The 21,532-nt window shown below is 40.2% G+C and overlaps 1 protein-coding gene across 6 annotated transcripts in view; it reads left to right on the forward strand.

Annotated features, from left to right (window-relative positions):
* Positions 1-7,978: 7,978 nt before the first annotated feature.
* SH3GL3 (SH3 domain containing GRB2 like 3, endophilin A3) overlaps positions 7,979-21,532 on the forward strand; it is a 53,210-nt gene continuing 39,656 nt past the window's right edge. For all 6 annotated transcript variants that reach the window (XR_008451814.1, XM_054077321.1, XM_054077318.1 and 3 more), the window contains exon 1: positions 7,979-8,110. Coding sequence is in view for 5 of the 6 variants with exons in the window: in XM_054077321.1 (XP_053933296.1) it covers positions 8,066-8,110 (45 nt within the window). In the remaining variant the exon portion in view is untranslated. The remainder of the gene's footprint in view (positions 8,111-21,532) is intronic.

Below are 21,532 nucleotides of genomic sequence, written 5' to 3' on the forward strand. Positions count from 1 at the left end.
AAAGTCCTTGTGATTTTATTTCTCCAAATAAGCCAGTTTCCAATAATTCTTTGACCGCTGCTATCAGAACAGTTAGGAGACTGAAGGAAAAAAAAAACATTGAATTTTATCCAGTCAATGCATCTTAATCAGCTTTTTCAAAGTCTGATCATTGCCATTTGTGATCCAGTTGGTCTATGGAGTATTGCCATATTTCACATCTGTGTCACATCATGCCTTTCCTGTTGCCTCATTGATCAACAGACAACATGTGATGATTCCCAGATGTTCAAACATGGCAGATCCCAAAAGACCTATTAAATTACACTGAAAGCAAAACAACATCCATGCTGTAAAAATTTTGTTAAAATCAGGTATGTCTGAATATTCACAAACTTGCTACAAGACACTGATACTCAAATTGCTTTTAAATGTCTGTCAAATTATTTGAAACGTCTTGTCCATTTTATAAGGACACTGTGTCACAGAGTTGAGTGACTTTCTGTCCTGCAATAAAAGCAAGTTAAAATGTAATTAGGCATATAATTATACACAGAGAAGTTAACCACTGGATTTTTTGCTTTATTTACTACTTTTCTCCTTTTATTAAGTACAGTCTGTGTTCTTTCACATTTTTAATCAGATTTATCGCTGATTATATGTTTTTCCCTGATAAAGCTGAATATATTATTATCAAAGAAGCTTATGCGTCACCTTCTTTAAGCAAGGCAAGGCAGCACATGTTCTTCAGTGTTGTTCTTCAGTTTTTCCACAGAGAAGGATCATTATAAAGACCAAGACTTATAAAGATGATACTTAGAGCTTTGTTCTATAACTAACGAGCAGTTACATGAAGTTCTAGGTTGGATTTCAAACAGTAAATGCGATACAGTTTACGCCAATGCTGCAACATTCTGCTTTGAAACAGTCCTCACCAGCTGTGATACAGTAGTTTTAACATGAAGACGAAAATCCTCCACACCTTCCTGAAGCTCGCGTTAACTCTTCCAGGGACATTTCCATTTTAAATTTTGTGCTGGCATTGTCAACACCGAGATTGTCATCATTTTCCACTGAGCACAGGCAGCTGTGTGCAGAAAATTAACAGCTCTATTTTGTCACCTGTGAAAAAGCAGCTCAGGTGAGTTTTTTTTAAATCAGAGCAACATTTCTACCTATTACCACATTGATTCCAGCACCTGAAGGGGCTACAAGAGAGCTGGGAAGGGACTGTTTACAAAGGCTTGTGGGGATAGGACGAGGGGCAATGGGTATAAACTGGAGAGGGGCAGATTCAGACTGGATATAAGGAGGAATTTCTTAACGCTGAGGGTGGTGAGGTGCTGGCCCAGGTTGCCCAGGGAGGCTGTGGCTGCCCCATCCCTGGAGGTGTTCCAGGCCAGGTTGGATGGGGCTTTGGGCAGCCTGGGCTGGTGGGAGGTGTCCCTGCCCATGGCAGGGGGAGTTGGAACTGGATGGGATTTAAGGTCCCAAATTATTCTATGATTCTGTGATTCATTTTAAGTTACAATTTATTTTGCCTTCTTCTTTAATAATAAGGAGCATAGCTATTAATACTTTATAAAGGCCAGCAAAAGAGGAATATTCCTTATGTGGTTATTTCTGGTACACCAACATTTGCTTTTGTCTTAAAATGAATAAGTTTTTAAAAGAGGTTGAGTTTTCTTTCCCAGAAAAGAGGATAAGAAATTTAAGTTCAGAAATGGCTACATATTTCTTTTTCATATTTTTCAATAGAAAAGCTATTTTCTTCCTTAGTGAAAAAAATTGTTGCTCTATTTCACAACCCAGCCTTTTCTCGTGGATTTTTTACCCTGCTGTATGTCCATGAAGAAGCTCCACTTGGCAACAACCTGTCCCAGCTCCCTGTCTCTGGTTGGGCTCATAGTTAGACGACAGCTCCCACAGTGTAAACATCACTCCTCTTGTTTAGCCTGAAGAAGAGAAGGATCTGAGGAGACCTTATAGCAGCCTTCCAGTACTTAATATAGGAAAGCTGGGGAGGGACTCTTGGTCAGGGAGTGCAGTGATAGGACTTCAAGCTGAAAGAGGGTAGATTTAAATGAGATATAAGGAAGAAAAGTTTTCCTTGAAGGTGGGGAGGCACTGATACGGGTTGCCCAAAGAAGCCATGGATGCTCCACATAGAGGTGTTCAAGGCCAGGTTGAATGAGGCTTTGAGCAACCTGATCCTGTGGGAGGTGTCCCTGCCCATGGCAGGGGGTTGGAAATGGATGGGCTTTAAGGTCCCTTCCAACCCAAACCAGTCTATGATTCTATGATTAGCACTTAGTAATGCTGTATTACTTCCAGATTTGCCTCTACTCTGGAGTAATTTTGGACATCACATCTTTATTCTAAGTTACACATGTAACTCATTTCTGTTGAACAGTCTGGAGTCATCTGTGAGCACTGAGTGCCTTGGCATATGTTAACAGTAAAAATCCAATTCTTTTACTGCTACCGGAAACAACAGAGGCACCTACAAGTTACAAGATCTCCAAGTAGGAGCTGTTCAGGAGTCCAAGTATAATTTGCAAGATTAGGATTACAAGATCTTTACAAGCTGCAGGGTGACAAAGCTGCATACACAAAAAAGAAGTAGGTTGTTGAGTTTTCAAAAATAGAGTGCCCACTTATAGTATGCACATGTGTAACTTCAAAATATATCTATATCTAGATTTTGAGTTAATCTAAAATGCTTGGCATGTCATTTTGAATGAAACATGTAATTAGTACCATATTAATTGTGTAAGTCTTAACAAGCTTTTGTTTTGTTGCTGACACTTGCAGAACAACAGAGATTTAGGAAAGTAAGTCAGGATAGGAGGTATCTGCAGGATCACGGAGAAACATGTGGAATTCAAACACAGGAAGGAGACAAGAAGAGAAGCAAAGATCTGAATAACGGTAAAGCAGCCTATAGGGAAAGTCAGCTTGAAAAGAACAATCACATATGCCAGAAATAATTCACTAGCTACATTTAGCTAGAAGATGTGGGGAGCAAATATAAGCATCCTAAACAAATGAAGTAGGTTAGCCAGAGTGTCTACCGTCCCCAGGGTCACATATTCCTGCTCTGACTGCCAGCAGTGTCCACGTGGAACAGGGAGCTTTCCAAGTTCTGGCCAGTGCTGGCTGTGTCGAGAAGACTGTTTGTTCTTCTCCCTTTCTTATGAAATTTATACTGCAGTGCAGTGCCGTGTCAGAAATACCTGAGCTAGTTTGTCTCCACAGAAAGCGCTGTGATATGCAGAATTTCTCATGTATGTTCTAGAAGGAAAAATCATAGTGTTAACTTGCTTCTGCATGTGAACATATCACCAATTATTTTTGCTTAATTTTAAAGGATTGTTTCATATATCTATACAATAAGGGTGCTAAAACATGAAAAATCCTTACTGTTGGCATTTTTTTTGCAGAATAGTTCTCTTCTGACTTTGTCATTGGGGTAGTTTGCTGTTGGCATTGTTTTCCCAGTGTCATCTCCCAGGTTTGTCCTGCAACATCAAACCTGGAAGCTGACACTGGGAAAATGATGAAATGGGTGAAATTTAGGACCAAGTTCAGCCAGTGTTATAGTCCTTTGGATTTCACTCTGGAGCACTACGTTATACATTACTGCATTCATTTGGGTCAGTACTCAAGTATCAGTGTGAATTCAGTTTCATCCCCTCTTTTTGTGTAATTGTGGAACTAGATGAATTCACACCTTTTTAGAAGACCACACAACCTTATATCTGAGCCTACTTTATTTTTAAAGCTTTCTACAAAAGCTTTCTTATGTCGTGGGCTATTGGCCAACTGCTCTTTCAAATGGCAGACTTTTCCCAGAGGATGTCCTCTACAGAAAGCTCATTTTCTAAGCACTGATTTTCAAATGTATTATTTTCCTCACAAACTGTGACCATGGTTGTGTTAACTAACATGAAAAATTGACCAGGTAATCTGCACTGTCATTAAATACATATAGTCCATAGGACCATTAGCAGCTATCACATCTGTGTCTGCGAGTCTTGTTCACTTCTGTTTGTCTGACTTTTCACCCTTTCCCTCCTATTCAACCCAGTCCTGTGGGTGTACCATTTCTGATATATCAATTTTTTTTCTTTCAAGCTGAAAGCCACAAAAGCCCAGAGAAATGCAAGGCTTGGGTTTTTTTCATTTGTGTATTCTGGGTTTTTGCTATTGCTCTCCCTCCCCATTGCCAGTATTTTGAAGATGAAGTTTGGAAATTAGACTTCAGCATGTAGGGAATTCATGCGTAGTTTCCATTTATTTTTCTGTTATGAATCCAGAATTCAGGATTGTTAATTTCTAATTCAACTACAGATGAAAACCTCCTCTATGGGTCTCGTATAGGTTTCTCTCAATAATCAAGAGCTTGGTTACTCAATAGGCTGGTTTCCCCTGTAGTCATTCTTGTTCTGGATAAAGTGAGTACATCCAGAGTCTCCTTCAAATACCACGTGTAAAAATTTATTGCAAGGTAAGCTGATGAGCAGTAAACTTGTTTTGAATAGTTAAGCCATAAAGAATAAATACATGCCTTACTTAGGTAGTCAGTGTGGCCTGATCCAATAGAATTTCATCACAAACTCTTCTTTCCTCCCTTTTTCAATGTTTTCTTTTCTGACAGTAACTACTGGATACCCAGATCATGTTTCACTGACAAATTTCTTATTATTTTTAAGAGACATTCAAGCAAACATGGATACAGTTTGCTTCAAATTCCAAGTAATTTCAACTGCTGTGATGCCTCTGCATAATTTAAAAAATATTTCTAGTTTTCATTCTACTGAAAACCCAATACTCATCTGGCTGTTATTGCAATTTCAGCTCTTACAGGTAAGGCTATTTGTTGATTGAAAACCAAATGCCTATAAGGTTGTTTGCCGCATCTTCAGACTGAGTTCAGATTCATGCTAATGAACTACTAATTTATCCAAGTATCTATCTCATTTGAATTTCATAGGACCAATTTTCAAGCCTAATTCTCCCATGTAAGTAGCCAGAGCATATTTTCTAGCCACTGCCTTAATTTGATCTCAGCTAGGAGTTGTCACTTTGTATGAATTTCCCTGTCCTTTGATTTAGCAACAATAACTAGTTGGAGCCATCTGATTTAGCAACAATATCTGATTTAGCAACAATAACTAGTTGGAGCCATCATCTGTTATTCTTATGCACTTTGAGATTTCCTGAGTAGTGAGACTGTGAGTTGTTTAAATATCCAGACATCTAGAACTCTTGCCCTGAAAACCCCTCTTTCCCACACCCTGTGGAGCACTTTTTCCCTATGCCCACACAGTACTATGCCCTATCCTGTCTTCTGCTTTTGACAGTGCTTTCTAACAGAAGCGGGGTTTTTTTCTCTATCATGTCAGCATTTATCTGAAACAATTCCCATAGTTCTGTTCTGTTTCTTATTTCCCTCATTTTGAAGACCAGAGTAGTAACTTTTTGTAAAACTTAAGGAATATCATCCAGCAAATCACAATCCCCTTTTCCCATGCGACATAACTGTGTCTGATTATAAAGCTCTTGGATATTGCTTGGCCGGCATATATTACTGGCTACAAACTACAACTTTTGCTTATATCTGAACTGAATACCTGTCTCTTTTTCAGGGTGTCATTAACAAATCATTATCACCTGGACCATTGAAGCGGGCTCAAAAATAAGGTTTTCACCTTGTCTGTATCATTGAAAAATTTGGCTATGAAGTTGAATTTCCACAGGGCATTTTACCACTTTCAAATTCTTGTATCAATTCAGCAGAGAAAACATGGCTGCTACCCTCAGGTTACATGGAGGATAAAAAGAAGGGGGCAAAAAAAGGAAATTGTAGACATATAGCTTTGCAAGAGTTCTTTATCTAATCCAATTTTACAGCTAACAGCCGCAGTGACTCCATAATCCATTAATTCCCGTCCACAGTGACTTATTTCAAACTCCTTCCTTTTGTGCTTCTGGTCCACCCTTTCTTAATTCTGAAGATTAGCCAAAACCTTCTTCTCTCCCTAATTCCATTATATGCTAAGAGAGTACTTTAATACTTTTTACAGAACTCTAATTTCTTAGTTTAGGCCTTATTTTCTCATGTGAGAAGTCTACAAACATGTCCCTCGTTTAAGCCATACCCAGCTGGGTCTGGACAGTTAACATCTTGCTGCCTGTTTCAATTAGTAGGAGAAATTGGTGCTGAAATCAAGTGCCTGTGGTGTAATCACGTGTTGTAAAGAGGCTGAAGATTCACTTTCCCTGGACACGGGTGGTACCAGTTAGTAGCGTGCTTGCAGACCTCCTTCAGACATTCGCTATTCAAAAAAACTGGGAGCATGTCACCTCGCAGTTTGTCTCCCAGAGCAAATGTTCACTGCTGCTGTCCTCTTTGCTTTCTCATTTATCTCTTCTTCCTCTCCTGTACAGAGAGTTCTTTGTTAAATAATAACCAGTAGGGTGCCTCCACTCATGAATATGTCCATCTTTACACTTTGTTTCATAGTGGCATGTAATTGTTTCAAATAAGTGGGACAGTGATTCTTCTCTCCCAATTTATAAAGTGCAACTACTCTGAAAGTTCTTCTATTTTTTTTACTGTTATCCTCTTTGCTATTATAAAGTAACTGTAATGTGCTCTGGAAATGCCTTTCTCTCCCAACTCGATAAAAATGCAGTAAGTAAGTGTGATGCTGAGTCACACGGAGAGCCCTGCTGGAGCCAGGGCTAGCCCTAAACTGCTTCCCAGGTCCATGCCCAAGTTTCAGCTGAACCATAACTCCCAAGTGCTCTATGGCCAGGATCATGTAGAACATCTCGGAGCATTGTCTTCCCCAGAGTCTAGGTGTAGTCTGGAAGTGCTTTATGAGTGTAGGCATAACCACACGTCATATTATATCAGCACATTGCTGATACACTGTCATAATTAAGCACATAATGAGTCCATCTGATACTGACCAAGTAAACAACAGAACAATTCATTCCTTGCAGCTCTTTCTGGTACATCTGCTCCTCCAGGAGGGAGGTGGGTGGTGGGAGATGTTGCCTTTCTGAACCTTGAGCAGCACAAATGCAGCTATAGAAGCAAACTACAAGGCGGATTTTGTTCCCACATAGAGCACCAACCAGTCATGTTCTAGACTGCTGCAAGAGCTTTCATGTGTTAAAAGCTATGATTTAATTATGACAGATAATAATTGATCTGAGGTGAATGTGCTCAACTAGAGATGCTACATGGAAGCAGAAGAAATGAGACCTCCTTACGAGGACAGGCTGAGACAGTTGGGATTGCTCAGCCTGGAGAAGAGAAGGCTCTGAGGAGACCCTGTGGTGACCTTCCAGTGTCTGAAGGGGCTGCAGGAAAGCTGGGGAGGGGCTGTTCACAAAGGTTTGTGGTGATGGGATGAGGGGGAATGGGTATAAACTGGAGAGGGGCAGATTCAGACTGGACATAAGGAGGAATTTCTTAACGCTGAGGGTGGTGAGGCGCTGGCCCAGGTTGCCCAGGGAAGCTGTGGCTGCCCCATCCCTGGAGGTGTTCAAGGCCAGGTTGGATGGGCCTTGGGCAGCCTGGGCTGGTGGGAGGTGTCCCTGCCCATGGCAGGGGGTGGAACTGGATGGGCTTTGAGGTCCCTTCCAACCCAAACTATCCTATGATTCTATACAGAGAAATCTGTATTAGAAATAAGACCCGTTACACGAAAGCAGCGGGCTAACAGGTAGGCCTTTTTCCGCTTGAGGGAAGACCCGGCGGCAGCGCCCCCCGCCGCACGCAGCGGCCCGGCCCGGCCCGGCCCCGCCCCGCCCCGCTCCGCCGTCTCCGTGCAACCGCACCGCGTGGGCGTCTTCGCCAGCCCTCATTTGCATATCCCCAGCGGGCGGCCAATGGGCGGGCTCTGCCGGCTCCCTCATTTGCATGGAGCGCGGCGGCGGCCAATGGGGCGGCGCGGGCCGGGCGCGCTGAGGGCGATGTTGGCGGCGTCGCGGGGCGGCGCAGCGCGGGCCCGGGCGCGGGGACCCGGCGGGCGCTCGGGCCGGGCAGCGCCGCCGCCGCGGGGCCAAGATGTCGGTGGCGGGGCTCAAGAAGCAGTTCCACAAAGCCAGCCAGGTAAGGGGCCCCGCGGCTGCGCCCCCGCCTCCTCCCTGTCTCATTTCTCCTTGCCTCCTGTGTCGATCCGCACGGGAGAGCGTTGCCCGTTCCCTTCTGTCACCTGGAATTTCCCGTCTTTCTTTCCATTATTCCTGTTTGTTGTCGGTGTTGGGTTGGCGTTGGCTCCGAGGCCGCGGTGGGGGATGCTCTGGGTCCCTGCTTCCCCCCGAGCCCATTCCCATCTCCCCTTTGTGGTGTTCTTCCACAGAGTGCTGTTTTATTTCCCTTCCCGGCTCACCCTGTGTCATGGAATCACCAGGTTGGAAAAGACCTTTTGGATCATCGAGTCCAACCATTCCTATGGTATTTGCCCTACGGAGGCTACAGTGTATTTCTAGAGTTTTCCCTCTTTTTCTACATGCTGTACTCTCACCTTCTCCAGGGTGAGCCTTCATCTTCTCACCCCTTTCTCTCCTCTTCTCGTCCCTCTTGGCTAACGCGTTTCTCTTTAGTACTTTTGCTGCTTTCCCCGAGACAGAACCTGTCAAGCAGGTGTTTGGTTACGTTGCAGAGCTCGGTGGAGCCAACCCAAACCCCACGGAACAGCAGTGCGTTCCTCTCACTGAAGGTGTTTGGAAGCCTCAGCTGCTTTACTTGCTTGTTTCAAACCACAGATCTGTATTTCTTTCGGTTCTTCTTGATGATAAGGGTGATACTGAAATTAGCGTCCGTGACCTATTCGTCAAATTGGACGACTTCTCTGGTCTTGCTGAGAGTGGAGAAAATAATGGGGTTTTGATTGCTTAGATGTCGTCTTTCTTCAGGTATTTGGCTCGTTGGCAGCCCAAAATCAGAACGTGCACTTTGTTTGGTTATAGAGATGCTAAATATTTACATCTAATGTTGATTTGTCGTAGTGTTCATTCTTTCGTGTTACATCCTGATCTTGAAAAATGTTGTGAATCTGTATCTTTTAGTTCACTTTCGCTTTGAAAAAATGCTGCATTTTGAGGGGAAAAAAAAAAATCCAAGGATGATTTGTAACAGGTTTTGGCTTGTTTTGCATCTACCTTATGCTGGTAAGGGATGCAGGCGTTGCTGTGGTGAGCTCGTAACTCAAGAAGAAGAAGGTATTTGAGGAAGTTGGAGGTAACCACAACAACTGCTGTCTCATCTGGCAACCGGTAACAGTGCAGGTTGCTTAATCCTGCCCAAATGTCAGGTAAACAGGAAAAAAACCTAAAACCAGAGGCAGGATAGCTGATAATAAAGGTAATTGTAATGGCACTAAGGAACATATATTGAAATGTCCTATGACTTCCAGTTTTCATTACAATATGGAATTGCAATGCATAACTTAATAATATTCTTGTTCTCAGGATGGGATAAAGGTAAAGTTTCCACTTATTTTCAAATGCAGGATTGAGCAAGGGATTAAAAGTAAGCTGATTGAAAAAGCCTCTCCAGGGACAGAAATACTGTTTAGTAGGAAATTGATATGCAGGGAAAAGATACTGGAACTGGATTCTTTCTGGTGTTTGAAACACAAGACACTTCTTAAGACCTCGTTATAAGATGTTGGGCAAAGTAGTATTGGAAAATTAACAGAAGAAATAGTGTCTATATAGCTGACCAGCACATCCAGGTCTAAGTAATGGATCTGTTTCTCTGACACACATAACAAAATAAACTAACAAAAATAAACTGAAACATGCAAAATGCAAATATTTGCACTCCATCTTTTGGCTAAAACAAACAAATGCAGAGCGTGAAAGAGGTATTTCTTAACAGAAGGTTTGTTAAAAATCCAAGTACTGTAGAATCACTTAGGGAGACGGATACCTTTGTGCATTGAATGGATGAGAGATGCCAAGGGTAACTGTTAACAGTAGAGACAGGCATTGCTTGGGGAAAGAATGAAATTAATTCCTTTAGTGTTCCCAAAGGAGAATGGGGGCAGATGACAAAAACTGGCAAATTTCCCAGAGGACACTGAGGAATACTGAAGGGAATGACACTTGTGCCAGGACATGTGATGAAGGAATAAGAATAGTATTTGAAGGCTGACAGAACCTGAAGACAAAGTGTCTGAAGGATGAAGGAAGTGGTGGATTAAGACAGTCTATATTTAACAATTCATTCAGGAATGTGAATAAATATCAAAGACGTGAGAAATTCCATATATTTTCAAAAGATATCATTTCCATACTGTAGCAGACTTCTGTTCAACTGAAGTATAGAATAATATAGATGTATAATCAGACAGTATACAGAGTTATGGAATAATTCCATTTATTTTATTTTACTTAATCTGTCTATCTGAACCACTCAACTGTTGTGGAACTATTTTTTTTTTTCCAAAAACCAATGCATTGCTTCTTCTGCTTCTTCATTGCCGGCTTCTTCTGTGTGTCCTTATGTACAGTTTTTTCTTAACTAGCGGTGATCACCTTTGTGTGTAGGTTTGAATTCCAAGTTTAGAGAGTCCAGGAAAAAGGCAAACTACTTAAGATTTTATACATGCAGCTAAGGTTTTGGGAATGTTAATCTGGTGCACATCAGCCTGATTTCTAAAGTTACAACTAAGTAAGGAAGGTTTGCTTTATAAAAGTCCCGCAGCTAACTTTTTATTGTTTCTAAAGCCCTCACCAAAATCAGGAATGACACGCAATCACAGGCTTGGTTGGTGTAGTGAAAACTCACTGTGTCTCTGTTTGTAATCCACTAATTTACTCTAAGTGTTCTTGATGGCTTTGTCATAGACGTTTTTACCCAATTGTATTTTGTTTTCCACTGAAAATAATGTGCATGTTTAGGTTTTCACCTAAGTATTTGCTAGTGAGATTTGGAAGACAATTCTTGAGTTGTGAGCATCTATTGGAGTTACTGTAGTAAATTGTGTTTCCCAGAGCGAGTAGCATTTTAACGGTTTTCCTATATATTCCGACATACAAAGCTGCAGTTCTACTCCGTTATCTGTACTTGAATAATTACTTCCTCTGGCGTCGCAGAACTGATGGACACAAAGCTTATCTATAACCCAAAGGTTGTATATTGGTTATATAAGAGATAATGACTTTCAGGTGCACTAGAATTTTCTTTACTATGCTTCTTGTTTAGTTTACAAGTTAAAATTGAAATACTCAAGTGGACTGGAATGAAGATTGCTTCCATTCTGTGCATTTAATATCAGCAGTGATCCTTTGAGTATAACTCCTTTGACTAATGAATTCCAAGCAGAACCTGTGCGGCGTCTCACTGGCTGGTACCCGGGGCAGGCAGTTTCTCAGACCTGATTAACTCATGTGCAGGTCTTGTGGAATTCAGCTTTTATTCCCCCACGCCCCCCTGTTTGTTTTTTGTTTTTTTTTTTTTTTTTAAATATATTTTTCAAATAGCATTTTTCAAATTAACCTTTGGGGAGTTCTGTTCGTGATGAAAATTCGCCTCCTGTCACTTTCAGCCTCTGACATATCTTGTCTGTTTTCCTGTTTTTGGTTTGAAAGCCTTTGATGTAGGTGGGTGTATCTCTGCCTACTGCTTTTGTAGGCCTTGTTCTTGTGGTGGTTGTGCATGTGGGATAACCCAGATGGTGGGAGGACTGCATCTTCTGATGCATATTGGGAGTATTTTTAGAGCGGTGTTTCTGTTTAGAAGAGCAGTAAGCGTGGAGAGAGAATAAGAAAGCCTTAATAGGCAGCAGATGCTATTACAGTTTCTGCTGTGCTCTAAAACTGCAGCCAGGCTGGCATCTTGGTATCAGGAAATGTGATTTTTCAAAGTAGTTATAGGGTAGTGAGCTGAGAGCCTTCCTCCCTTAGGGTGTTGCGAAAGCTCAGCGGTGATACTGGCATCTGCTGCTAACCTTGAGCTCACATGTTTTGTGTCTTTTTGTTTGTTTGTTTTTAAATTAATTGTGGCTGAAGCCTGTGTTTAGCAGCAGTCTTGTTATCAATAGCTTATTCACAGTGCATTTTAGCATAATTCTTAGGCTTGGCTGCTAAAGGACAGTAGAAATTAATACTTACTTCGAGGAAACGTGTGACTGCCAATTATTGTGAATATCTTGTTTGTAATGTAGGCACCAGCAGATATTGTTAGCCTATGCAGACTGTCTCCTTCTGTTGTCAGTGAAGAAAGAGAGGCTCCAAGAGCGGAGCTGCCTCTGTTGTCAACAGCGAGAGCCTAAGGGTGAGCAGAATTTTTAACCAGAACAACCAAAATCTGTCACAAGTTTTTACGTTCTCAAAGTGATGTAACTTAGTGTAACAAAGTGTATGTGCTTGTCTCTCACATATCCTGAATGGCATTTGTCTTTTGAAGTACTGTGGGTTTTTTAGCAATGCTTTTAAAAGTCTTTTTCTGTTTTATTTTTTTTTTAAACATCTTTGGCGATGGCCAACAGTTGAGGGATGCTTTTTCCTCTCTGAAGTTCCTGCTTTTACTCCATTGATTTATGTGGCATTTTGATCCAATCTGTTGTAATGAAGATCAGGTCAGAATCAAGACCTTCTTGTTCTCCAGACAGAATAAGCCTTGTGATTGGGTTTTGTTGTGATTTTTTTTTTGTTTTATTTTGTTTTCTTGACTATTTTTCTTTTCTGCTGTGTTGTACATGAGTGATACTAGCCTAGACATAATATTTAAGACTTTTTAGAAGTCCATGTTGACGTTGAGTTAATTCACAAAACCTTTATTTATGCAACTGTTTGCTAGCAAACTAAGTGTTTTGGTAAACAGAGGAAGAGACAAACTTTATGCAAACAGAACCTGAATTTGCCAGTGAGACATGAAAAGAAACTCTTTACTGGCTGCATGCAGATATATTTCTTTTCTAGGACTATAAGCTGTTATCATATGGTCTGCTAGAGGTACTGACCTTTCACATCCAACCTGAATGGGGCATAATGAATCCAAAACCCTAGTAGAGAGTGAGCTTTTATCTCGTTCCTAGTTTTTATTAGATAACTGAATGTAGTCTTTTGCAAATCTTATAGTATTTTGGGGGTAGGATTGTGCAAAGGACATTAGAATTTAGTTTATTATCTGAGGTGTTTTGAAGTGGATATTTATAATTCTTGTATGTGTTTCAGAAAGGAGAGCAAACCCTCAGCCGCTGGCAAGGGCAAACAATAACATTCCTCTCTATATATGTACATATCTGATTAGACAGCATCATTTGTGTTTACCTGTGTCAAGGCTGGCAACTGTTGTTATGCAATCCAGTACTTATTCAACTACCTATAAACCTATAACATAAATGATATACCATTCATCTTAAATTCCTAAAGTGACATGAGGGGATGCTCAGGGTTTGTGTAAATCTTTGAAGACTTCTTAGTTCATGGAGTATTTGTTGGGTTTTTATTAGTTTTTTTTTTTTTCTTTTTCTGGTGAAAAAAATCAATGCTTGCAAAATAAGAACCTTTTGTTTTGCATTCTCTATCAAAGTGGAATTACTAATAAAAGTGACAGATCTCTGGCAGAGATCAGCATGGATTTGGGGTGATGCCAGCGATGTGCAGTAAATGGGCCGTAATCTGCACATCACCCCTCTTCCTTTGGCATTGGTAGGGTTAAGTCACTCACTTTTGAGCTGCGTGGCTGCGCAGCCCACCCTGCTTGCACTGAAGCTTGCTTCCTGGGACCAAAGTATGGGGCTAAAAGGTAGTTCCTTGTCACATGAAGGTGATTTTCAGTATTAAAAAATATATCTGATGGAGCCTGGAGGAGGGAGAAACTAGCTCTCAAGATTTAGGTTTACAGTTATACTTGCAATTGTATTTATCACCTGCTAAGCAGCCTGACAGTAAGGCATAACTGCAGGAAAAAAAACTTGGAGTGCTTCAGTTGGCGTACAAAATAACAGAAAATAGCAATCGTGCTACTCTGCAACCTTTAACAAGGCAGCTCTCAAAGATTGTGATAGATGACTCATAACACTGTGAACTGGGAATCTATCAGAGATACAGCTACAATTTGGAAGGAGGTTAATTCCACTATACCCATAGAATATTTATATATAAAATCTGAATGGCATGCACTGGAATAGAAAAAAGTATAGCATAATGGAATGGAAACTGAACTTTCTCCTTGAATGCATCTCCTTTTATAGATTCTTGGCTTTGTTGAAGAGTTTTGCACAGGCATTCTGGAAGTTTGAGCGAGAGCTGGCGCTCCATCCTTAACTCATGCTGTTGCCTGAGTCACTGCGGCACATGCTGGGTAATATATTGCAGTGCAGTCTCTTGAGAATCCTGCAATGCTGAAAAACAAATAGACAGGTGAAGCACAGCAGCAGCATTGCATTAGGATTTTCTTTAGCTTCATTTTCCAAGTGTTACTTGAAGTTGCTTAAATATTTTGAACAGATACATTTCTACCGAGAAGCTGCATTCCTATACAGAATTTTGCACAGGCCTCATAATATACGTATAGGAGGACAAATTCTGCTTAGTTATATTGATGGAAACCTGGGATGACTCAATGAAGGGTATCTTATATAGGAATGTGCAGCGTAACTGTATAACCGAGAGCAGAATCTGGCCTATAAAACCTCAGTCCAAGTGCTTGATTCCTGTTAATATTAGGAAGTTGTGTATATTCAGTGGCAGTTCCAGAACAAACTATTGCTGAAGAATAGAAATGTTTCTATATACGTTTTTGTCTGTTGTGCCATCCAAACACCAACATTTTCTGCAAGGACACATGCAATTCAAGTTACAAAATAGGTCTCATTCTTCATACTTCCTGTAAGAACCCTATAAACCCCAAACTTATAGTCCTATAGCGATATTTTTAAGAACAATCTGCTTCTATTTTTGTTACTGCTGCACATTGTGTTATGACAGTTTAATTCTGTGCTGTGTTCTCCTTGTTAGTCTCTTTCCTGTGCATGGAAAGGAAGCCGCTGTTAGAGTTTTATGACTAGTTGAGAGTTGAAGATCCAGGTTTCGAAAATGCTGGATTGTACCTTGAAATCTATTTGGCAGAGCCCTGGTGTCCTATCACTGTGTCCGTGTTTCTATTGTTGAAGTTATTAAGAGTTATATGCATCAGTGGGAGAATATACCAGTTAATTTCCTGCAACATCTCAGATATCAGCAGCTGCGTATGTGAAACACAAAAATAACTTGGCCTTACGTGCTTTCTATTCAAAGGACAATGCCAAGCCTCTGATGAGAATTATTTTTGTTTCTGTACTACCCTAATTAAATTACATATTTTGGTACTGTACCTGTGTCTAATGAACTGCAATGACTGCACTGAAATTAACCTGGTTAGGAACTGAACATGATTTTAAGCATCTAGGACTCAAAGGGGTTCTAAAGTTCCATTTTCTGTGACCAGGTATATATGATCCTAGGTAATAACAGCTCCTCTATTCCTCTGTGAATGCTTTGTGAATGCAGATAGGTCTCGCTGTTCCCATTGTTGGTTTTTTTTTTTCCCACAGATACAAATAAACAAGCTACTTGAAGGTGATGTGACTTCAAGGTTAAGGCGCTGGTCAGTGGCAAAACCAAAAGTAGATTATTAGTTTCCAGGCTATAAATGCCATGTTCAGTCATTAGAAATTCTGCTTTCAAACCTAGCTGGTGTTTGAAAGGATGTATAGAAGAACCATCTCACATTCACTGTGGTTTGTGTCAGTTATGTAGGTATGAGTTTGGATTATAAGTTCTGTATAAACGTGTAATGGTATTTTCGTGTAACGTCCCTGTTTTTAATATCCTTTTGGAACTGGCAAGCAATGTTTTAGAAACTAGGATTTTCAGGTAATGGTATCTCCCCAGCAGAGAGTAAGTGTGTGTGGGAAATTTACTTACTGCCCTTAATAATGTGTGGAATTGGAGGTCAGAAAGTCATCGTTTTGATTCAGAACTGTGAATTTCCCTTTCGCAGTCCTATTGAGAGAGCTAGAAGGTGAAAATGGGTGCCTGTGCCATTTGCACGGTCAGAGGATGCCACAAACATGGGAATGCTTTCTCTTTCGCACCGAGACTGTGGCACCTGCCACTTGGTTCCTGGGTCACGGTTGGTTTGTGCATGGTGGGAGGGGAAGAAACCCCATTAAAGTAAATTATTAATCAAAGACTAAAACTTTCCATCAATCAGAACCAGCAGTTCCAGTCTGCTGTCTAGAAATTCCTTCCAAAGGAAATAACAAGATTTTTAAAGATATTTGGATTAATTCTGTTTTTGGTGTAACCTGCTCGGATGTCTGCCTGGCAGCACTGGAACAGAGCAACTGTTACCTTTAAGGTTAACTACTTATTGTTTTATGCTTTAGCATCTGAATTTATTGTTTTATGCTTTAGCATCTGAATTTATTGTTTTATGCTTTAGCATCTGAATACTTTGTACCTGGTTTTCCCCCTGTGAATTGTAGTAACCACATAAACCTGCTTTGGTGGGGCTTTTTTGTTTGTTTTTTTTTTTCGTTTGCTTTTGGTGGGGGTGTGGAGAGGGCAGGCAAAACTTCGCTTCGCTGCTCTGTCCTACAAGATCTCCACATGCTGGACGAATGCTGACGCTGTTCCTCAGTGGAACTTTCCCCTCCTTGTACTGTTTACCATAAGTCTGTTCTGCTGTCGCTCGCTATTTCAATTTAAAGGGAAGGAAAACTCCTGTGGTGAACAGTAGGGAAGAGAGGTGCAGAAACACAGGTGAATGATGAGCTTGGGCAGGAAGAAGTTACTTGCAAAAATACGCTCATATTTGAGGGAACACGTTGCAAAAGAGACTCCAAGTTAACTATTGGTCTGGTGGATGCTTTCATCAGTAGTTAAGGTCTATAGGTTTTCCTCAAACTGTATACTTGGTTACTGCTTTCATTTATTCTGGGTGACTCACAAAGGTGCTGAAGGCACTGATAAATCCCAAAGTTGCTCAGCTGCCGGACTTGCAAAAGGCTGATGCTGAAGCGTGATGGATGGTTGCCCTGTGAGTATGTGTGGTACTGACAGATAAGATGGAAGAGGTGCTCCTCTTTCTACACCTGTAAGAAGCAAGATGGAACTGGCAGTGTTTGCGTTGGGAGCTTCTGTGCTTCAAGAAATTAGGTGTGCATTTTGCAACCCTGTTCTGTGACACAGATTAGGGAGGGTGTTTAATGTTGTGGGAAAGTCTATCAGAAAATGATTATAATCTGGCTTTGGCTACCTGAACGAATATATCATGAAGAAAATTGGATTTTACTTGTAACTGATTTGTGTGAGATTTTTATTTTGTTTTGTTCTAGTCTCTGCCCCTTCGTTTTCTCTGTTCCATTTGCCATTACACACACAATTTCATTTTAGAAGTTAGTTGTCCCAACTTCATGTTGCCATTTAATACGCTCTCTTGGAGAGATTCTTCTGTTTACCTTCCATTATGTAAAGCTATTTTAATTATTGAAGAACTCAGAGTCTGGTTTCTACTGAGTGTATTTTTCTGCAGTTCCCTCATACACTTAGAGGGAGTGTAGCCTTTTATATCAGCAAAATGGATCTTGCGTGGTTTCTACACAGTAAATATTTGGTTTTCCCTCTTTCCTCTTTTACATTAGTAAATTATCTTGGATGTTCAGTCCTTGAGATATTTTATATGGTCACAAGGTATTAAGATTTTCTCCATTTAGATGTTCTTGGTTTATAATGGTGCAGTTTAATTGAGATAAACAATAAAAAATGATGTGCTGGATCTATTTAGGTAGTGGGGGAAAAAACCAAGGAGTCTCCATTTGACGCTTATGATTCCTGTGATTCATCAAAAATATATTTGGGACACAAAAAAGCTTGTGACTAAAGGCTTAGTTCAGCCTTCCCACAGAATCAGTTGGAGGAGACAGTAAGCGGTCTTAGAACTTGAGCTGAGCAGACTATTATAAACTAGAAATATTTTCTGTTTTTTACTTTCTCGGCTCTCATCAGGTTTCTTTGGAACCACTGAGCCCTCAAAATAATCTGTAAAACAAGGATGCAAGTTAGGCAACACAAAGAAAGGAAAATAGAAGCATCAACAGCTACAGATTTGACCAGCCTAAATGTCTATGTCAGTGTAAGGTGATCTAATTTCCCAAAGCCATTATATTCTTATTACTGTGATGAAATCTATGATCTAGGTTCAAAAGGCAGGATCCCATGGATTTATCTGCTATAGAGTCATTAAATTACCCACAGAATTGTCTGCGATAAGAGCCATGAAATCATAGCTGCGTCTCTCTGGCCTATGAGCTGTGGACTGTGCAGGTCTGATCAACAGTTTTTTGTGATGTTCTGTTGCCATTTGTGTTTAAATTTGAAGTCATTAGACTTCAGCAGGTTTATTGGAAGTTACTTGTTTATGTTAGAAGAGTATTTTTCTTGTTTACAGCTTCTTTCCAAAGGTGGAACAAAGGACTTTTTTCAAGGTGGATTTAGTTGTATGCAAAATCTGTTCAACAATTCAAACTATGTCTGTATTCTTTCAGTTAATATGATATCAGTAAAATCTTTACACATTGGAATTTAAAAATCCTTACAGCTCATAGTGTGAACTGTCTTCCCGCTCTCAGTTCCCGGATGCAGTTTTACTGTAGATAACAGAAACGGATGATAATACTTCCATTATTATGTATAAACATAGTGTGTATGTATAACCTGTATCTCCTTCCCCACCTTCTTTAAGCCTTTGGGCAGAAAAACTCGTCATAGATGGCCTCTGCCCAAAATATATTTGCAAGGCTTTCTTAAAAGGCAAAAAATCAATTTCCAGACTTATATGTCTGAGTGAACATTGCATGTAGAGGAACTGGAAATTCACTGCATGGAATGACGCTTACCCTGAGCAGTGCTGCCTGGGGTCACTGACTCTGTTGGAAATCCAGGCTGGTTTCTTTTGAGCTATGCATTCTTTCCTTATGTTGTGTTTTTGACATGACCTTTGTGGAAGCACTCTTTAAAGGTTCTTCATTAGTTATTGTCATTCTTCTGAGTTCTAGTCAGATTGGTGTGGGATTGCAAGAATTGAGCCTTTCTGTTTGGGATTGCACCCTGCTGCAAAGGAGAACCAACAAGTTCAGACCGAGAAGTCTTGTGCTGTTGATAGCTTGCATAACTGATTTGTGACTTTGCACTTAGCACCTCTTTGTCTATCAGCACATTTGGGAGGCAGCCAGAAGACAAGTACAGCTCACTTTATCTGATGAACAAAAAGTTCATTTATACAAGGGGAAAAGATGCACGTAGCTACTTTTAGATAGCTACTCTTGCGCAAAAGTAGTAGTGCTTCTGGAAATTGCTTTTTTATTTTTTTATTATATCAAAATTACATTTGTTAAGAAAATGAGGAAGTTATTTTTTAAAAGAATAGTAAAAAAGGTGAAACTTTATGAGCTCACCTTGCTAAGTGTTGACAATTTCTATCATAATTTATTCCAAATTCTACAAAATTGGAAAAATTCTAGTTCTTGAAAAGCCTAGTTTCACGTGGAAGAAGTTTGTTTTTGAAGATGTTGTGTATTCTTTTGGAACATCACTTACTTTATCATCCAAAATAGTAACTGCTTGCATTGTTAATTACTTTTCATAATGTGTCATCTAAATTATTTCTTCAGCAGATGTTCGGTTGTTGCCAATGTATGTGAGACTGAGTAAATTTTATGTTCTGTTTATCACTTGGAACACATAAAATACACCAAACGGACTGTCTTTGCATCAGCACTTTGCCATATATGAAGTATTGACAGTAATTCTAGTAAACCATATTTTTATTCTAGTAGATGGCTGAACTAAGTACAAAGTGTGGGCAAAATTACTCTTCTAGATTGGTGCAACGGAAAACACTTTTTGTCAATGTGTCAGTTATTTTCTAAATTTAAGTGACTTACGTATACAGACATGGCGAGTGTTGGTATGCCAGTTGTAATTACTACTTGGAAAATACTGCTGTGCAAAAGCCTGTGTATAATTCTTTTCCTCTTTTAGTATTTCTGGAAGCTTACATCTTTCTCTGTGTTGAAATTTATGCAGTTATAAAGATGCATTCAGTGCATTCCCAACAATTGCTCGAACTGATGTTCAAATGTTATAGCGACTGAATATTTTTGTTTGTTTGTTTCCATAATCTAAAAAGTAACTGGAAAATGGACCAGGCACTGCAGACATCGTTGGAACTTCTTATCAGTTAGGGCTTTAATTTACGCGCCTCAGTCCACATGGCACATCGTAAAGGGGTTGAAAAATAGCAAAACTTACTTTTCTTTGTACTTTTCAAGCAGTGATTTCAAAGTTGGAAAATGCCGTGATTCTGTATAGTATGCAATTTGGAGTTGCAGTAGTAATAATGAAGAACACATTTCTATATTTGTATTAAATCTCTATCAAACATACACGATAAAGGACTGCATCTACTGCTTTGATTGGTGCGAAGAATGCAAGAATCGTGACATTTTCATTGCGAGTGAGTTTGTTAGTGAGTTTTGCCCTTCAGTGATCCCTTTGGCTGTGGTTAAAGGTTCCTGATTCATGAGGCTTGGCATGTTTTGCCTCTGACGGGTGCACTGCCTTTTTGCTAGGAATTTCTTGTTGCAAAGCCATGTGCCAGTGCAGAGGAAGACAATGCCTCTTGACCTCACTTGCACTAGTGATTCAGAACTTGTTGGGGATTTCTGCAGAGGTCTGTGCTGTTCTGTGTGTGAATTATACTTTGAAAATGTTTCCAGTTTTCTCTGTCATTTATTTAAAGATGGAAGTCTGATAACAATGAAATACAGAGAGTCCTGTGTGCATGCTGAGGAGAGTTCTTTTCTGTCCCCACGGATGAAGTCAGCGGTCTGTTTCTGCAGTGCTGCTCTTACCACTAGGAAGAACTGTCCCTCACGGAGACTGGGGACAGTGCATGTCTGTCTTACAAGTGTGGCTGGAAAGCTTTGTTCTCTCCAACTGCTTATTAGTTTGTGGTATTGCATGTAACAACATGTTACTAACTAAAACCACCAGTATGTTTTGAAATGGAGTTATGAAAATAAGGGGAAAATGTACAGTGACTTCCTCTCCAGACTAATCACAGTGAATACGGTGGTGAAAAGAATTCTTTTATTTCTTTTGACTTCTCACTGTGATACTGGGACTTTTTAGTTTTCTAGTAAGTGACTGAAAGGAGCCTGGACTATTAAAAACTTTCATATATACAGGTGTGTTTGAGACTTGTTTGTTCCATTTAGGTTTTGCAACTCGATGAGCACAGGTTGCATTAGCAAAGAGAGTAAAAAGCACTTCTGTTTTTCCCATGGGTATCTCTGCTAAGGGCCTCCCAGGAATCACACTGAAGACTGGAGGGCTGCTGGGAGCATGTTGTTGGCGTTTTCAAAGTATTTAAGTAATGAGACTGTAACACCTTTAAAAACTCCCTTTAAAATACTCGCCTCTGTCTTGGGCTCAGGAACAGGAAGCTTATTGCTTCTCTGTGCTCTACTGC

Source organism: Cuculus canorus, chromosome 12 (genome assembly GCF_017976375.1).
Source record: "Cuculus canorus isolate bCucCan1 chromosome 12, bCucCan1.pri, whole genome shotgun sequence".
NCBI classification, from domain to species: domain Eukaryota; kingdom Metazoa; phylum Chordata; class Aves; order Cuculiformes; family Cuculidae; genus Cuculus; species Cuculus canorus.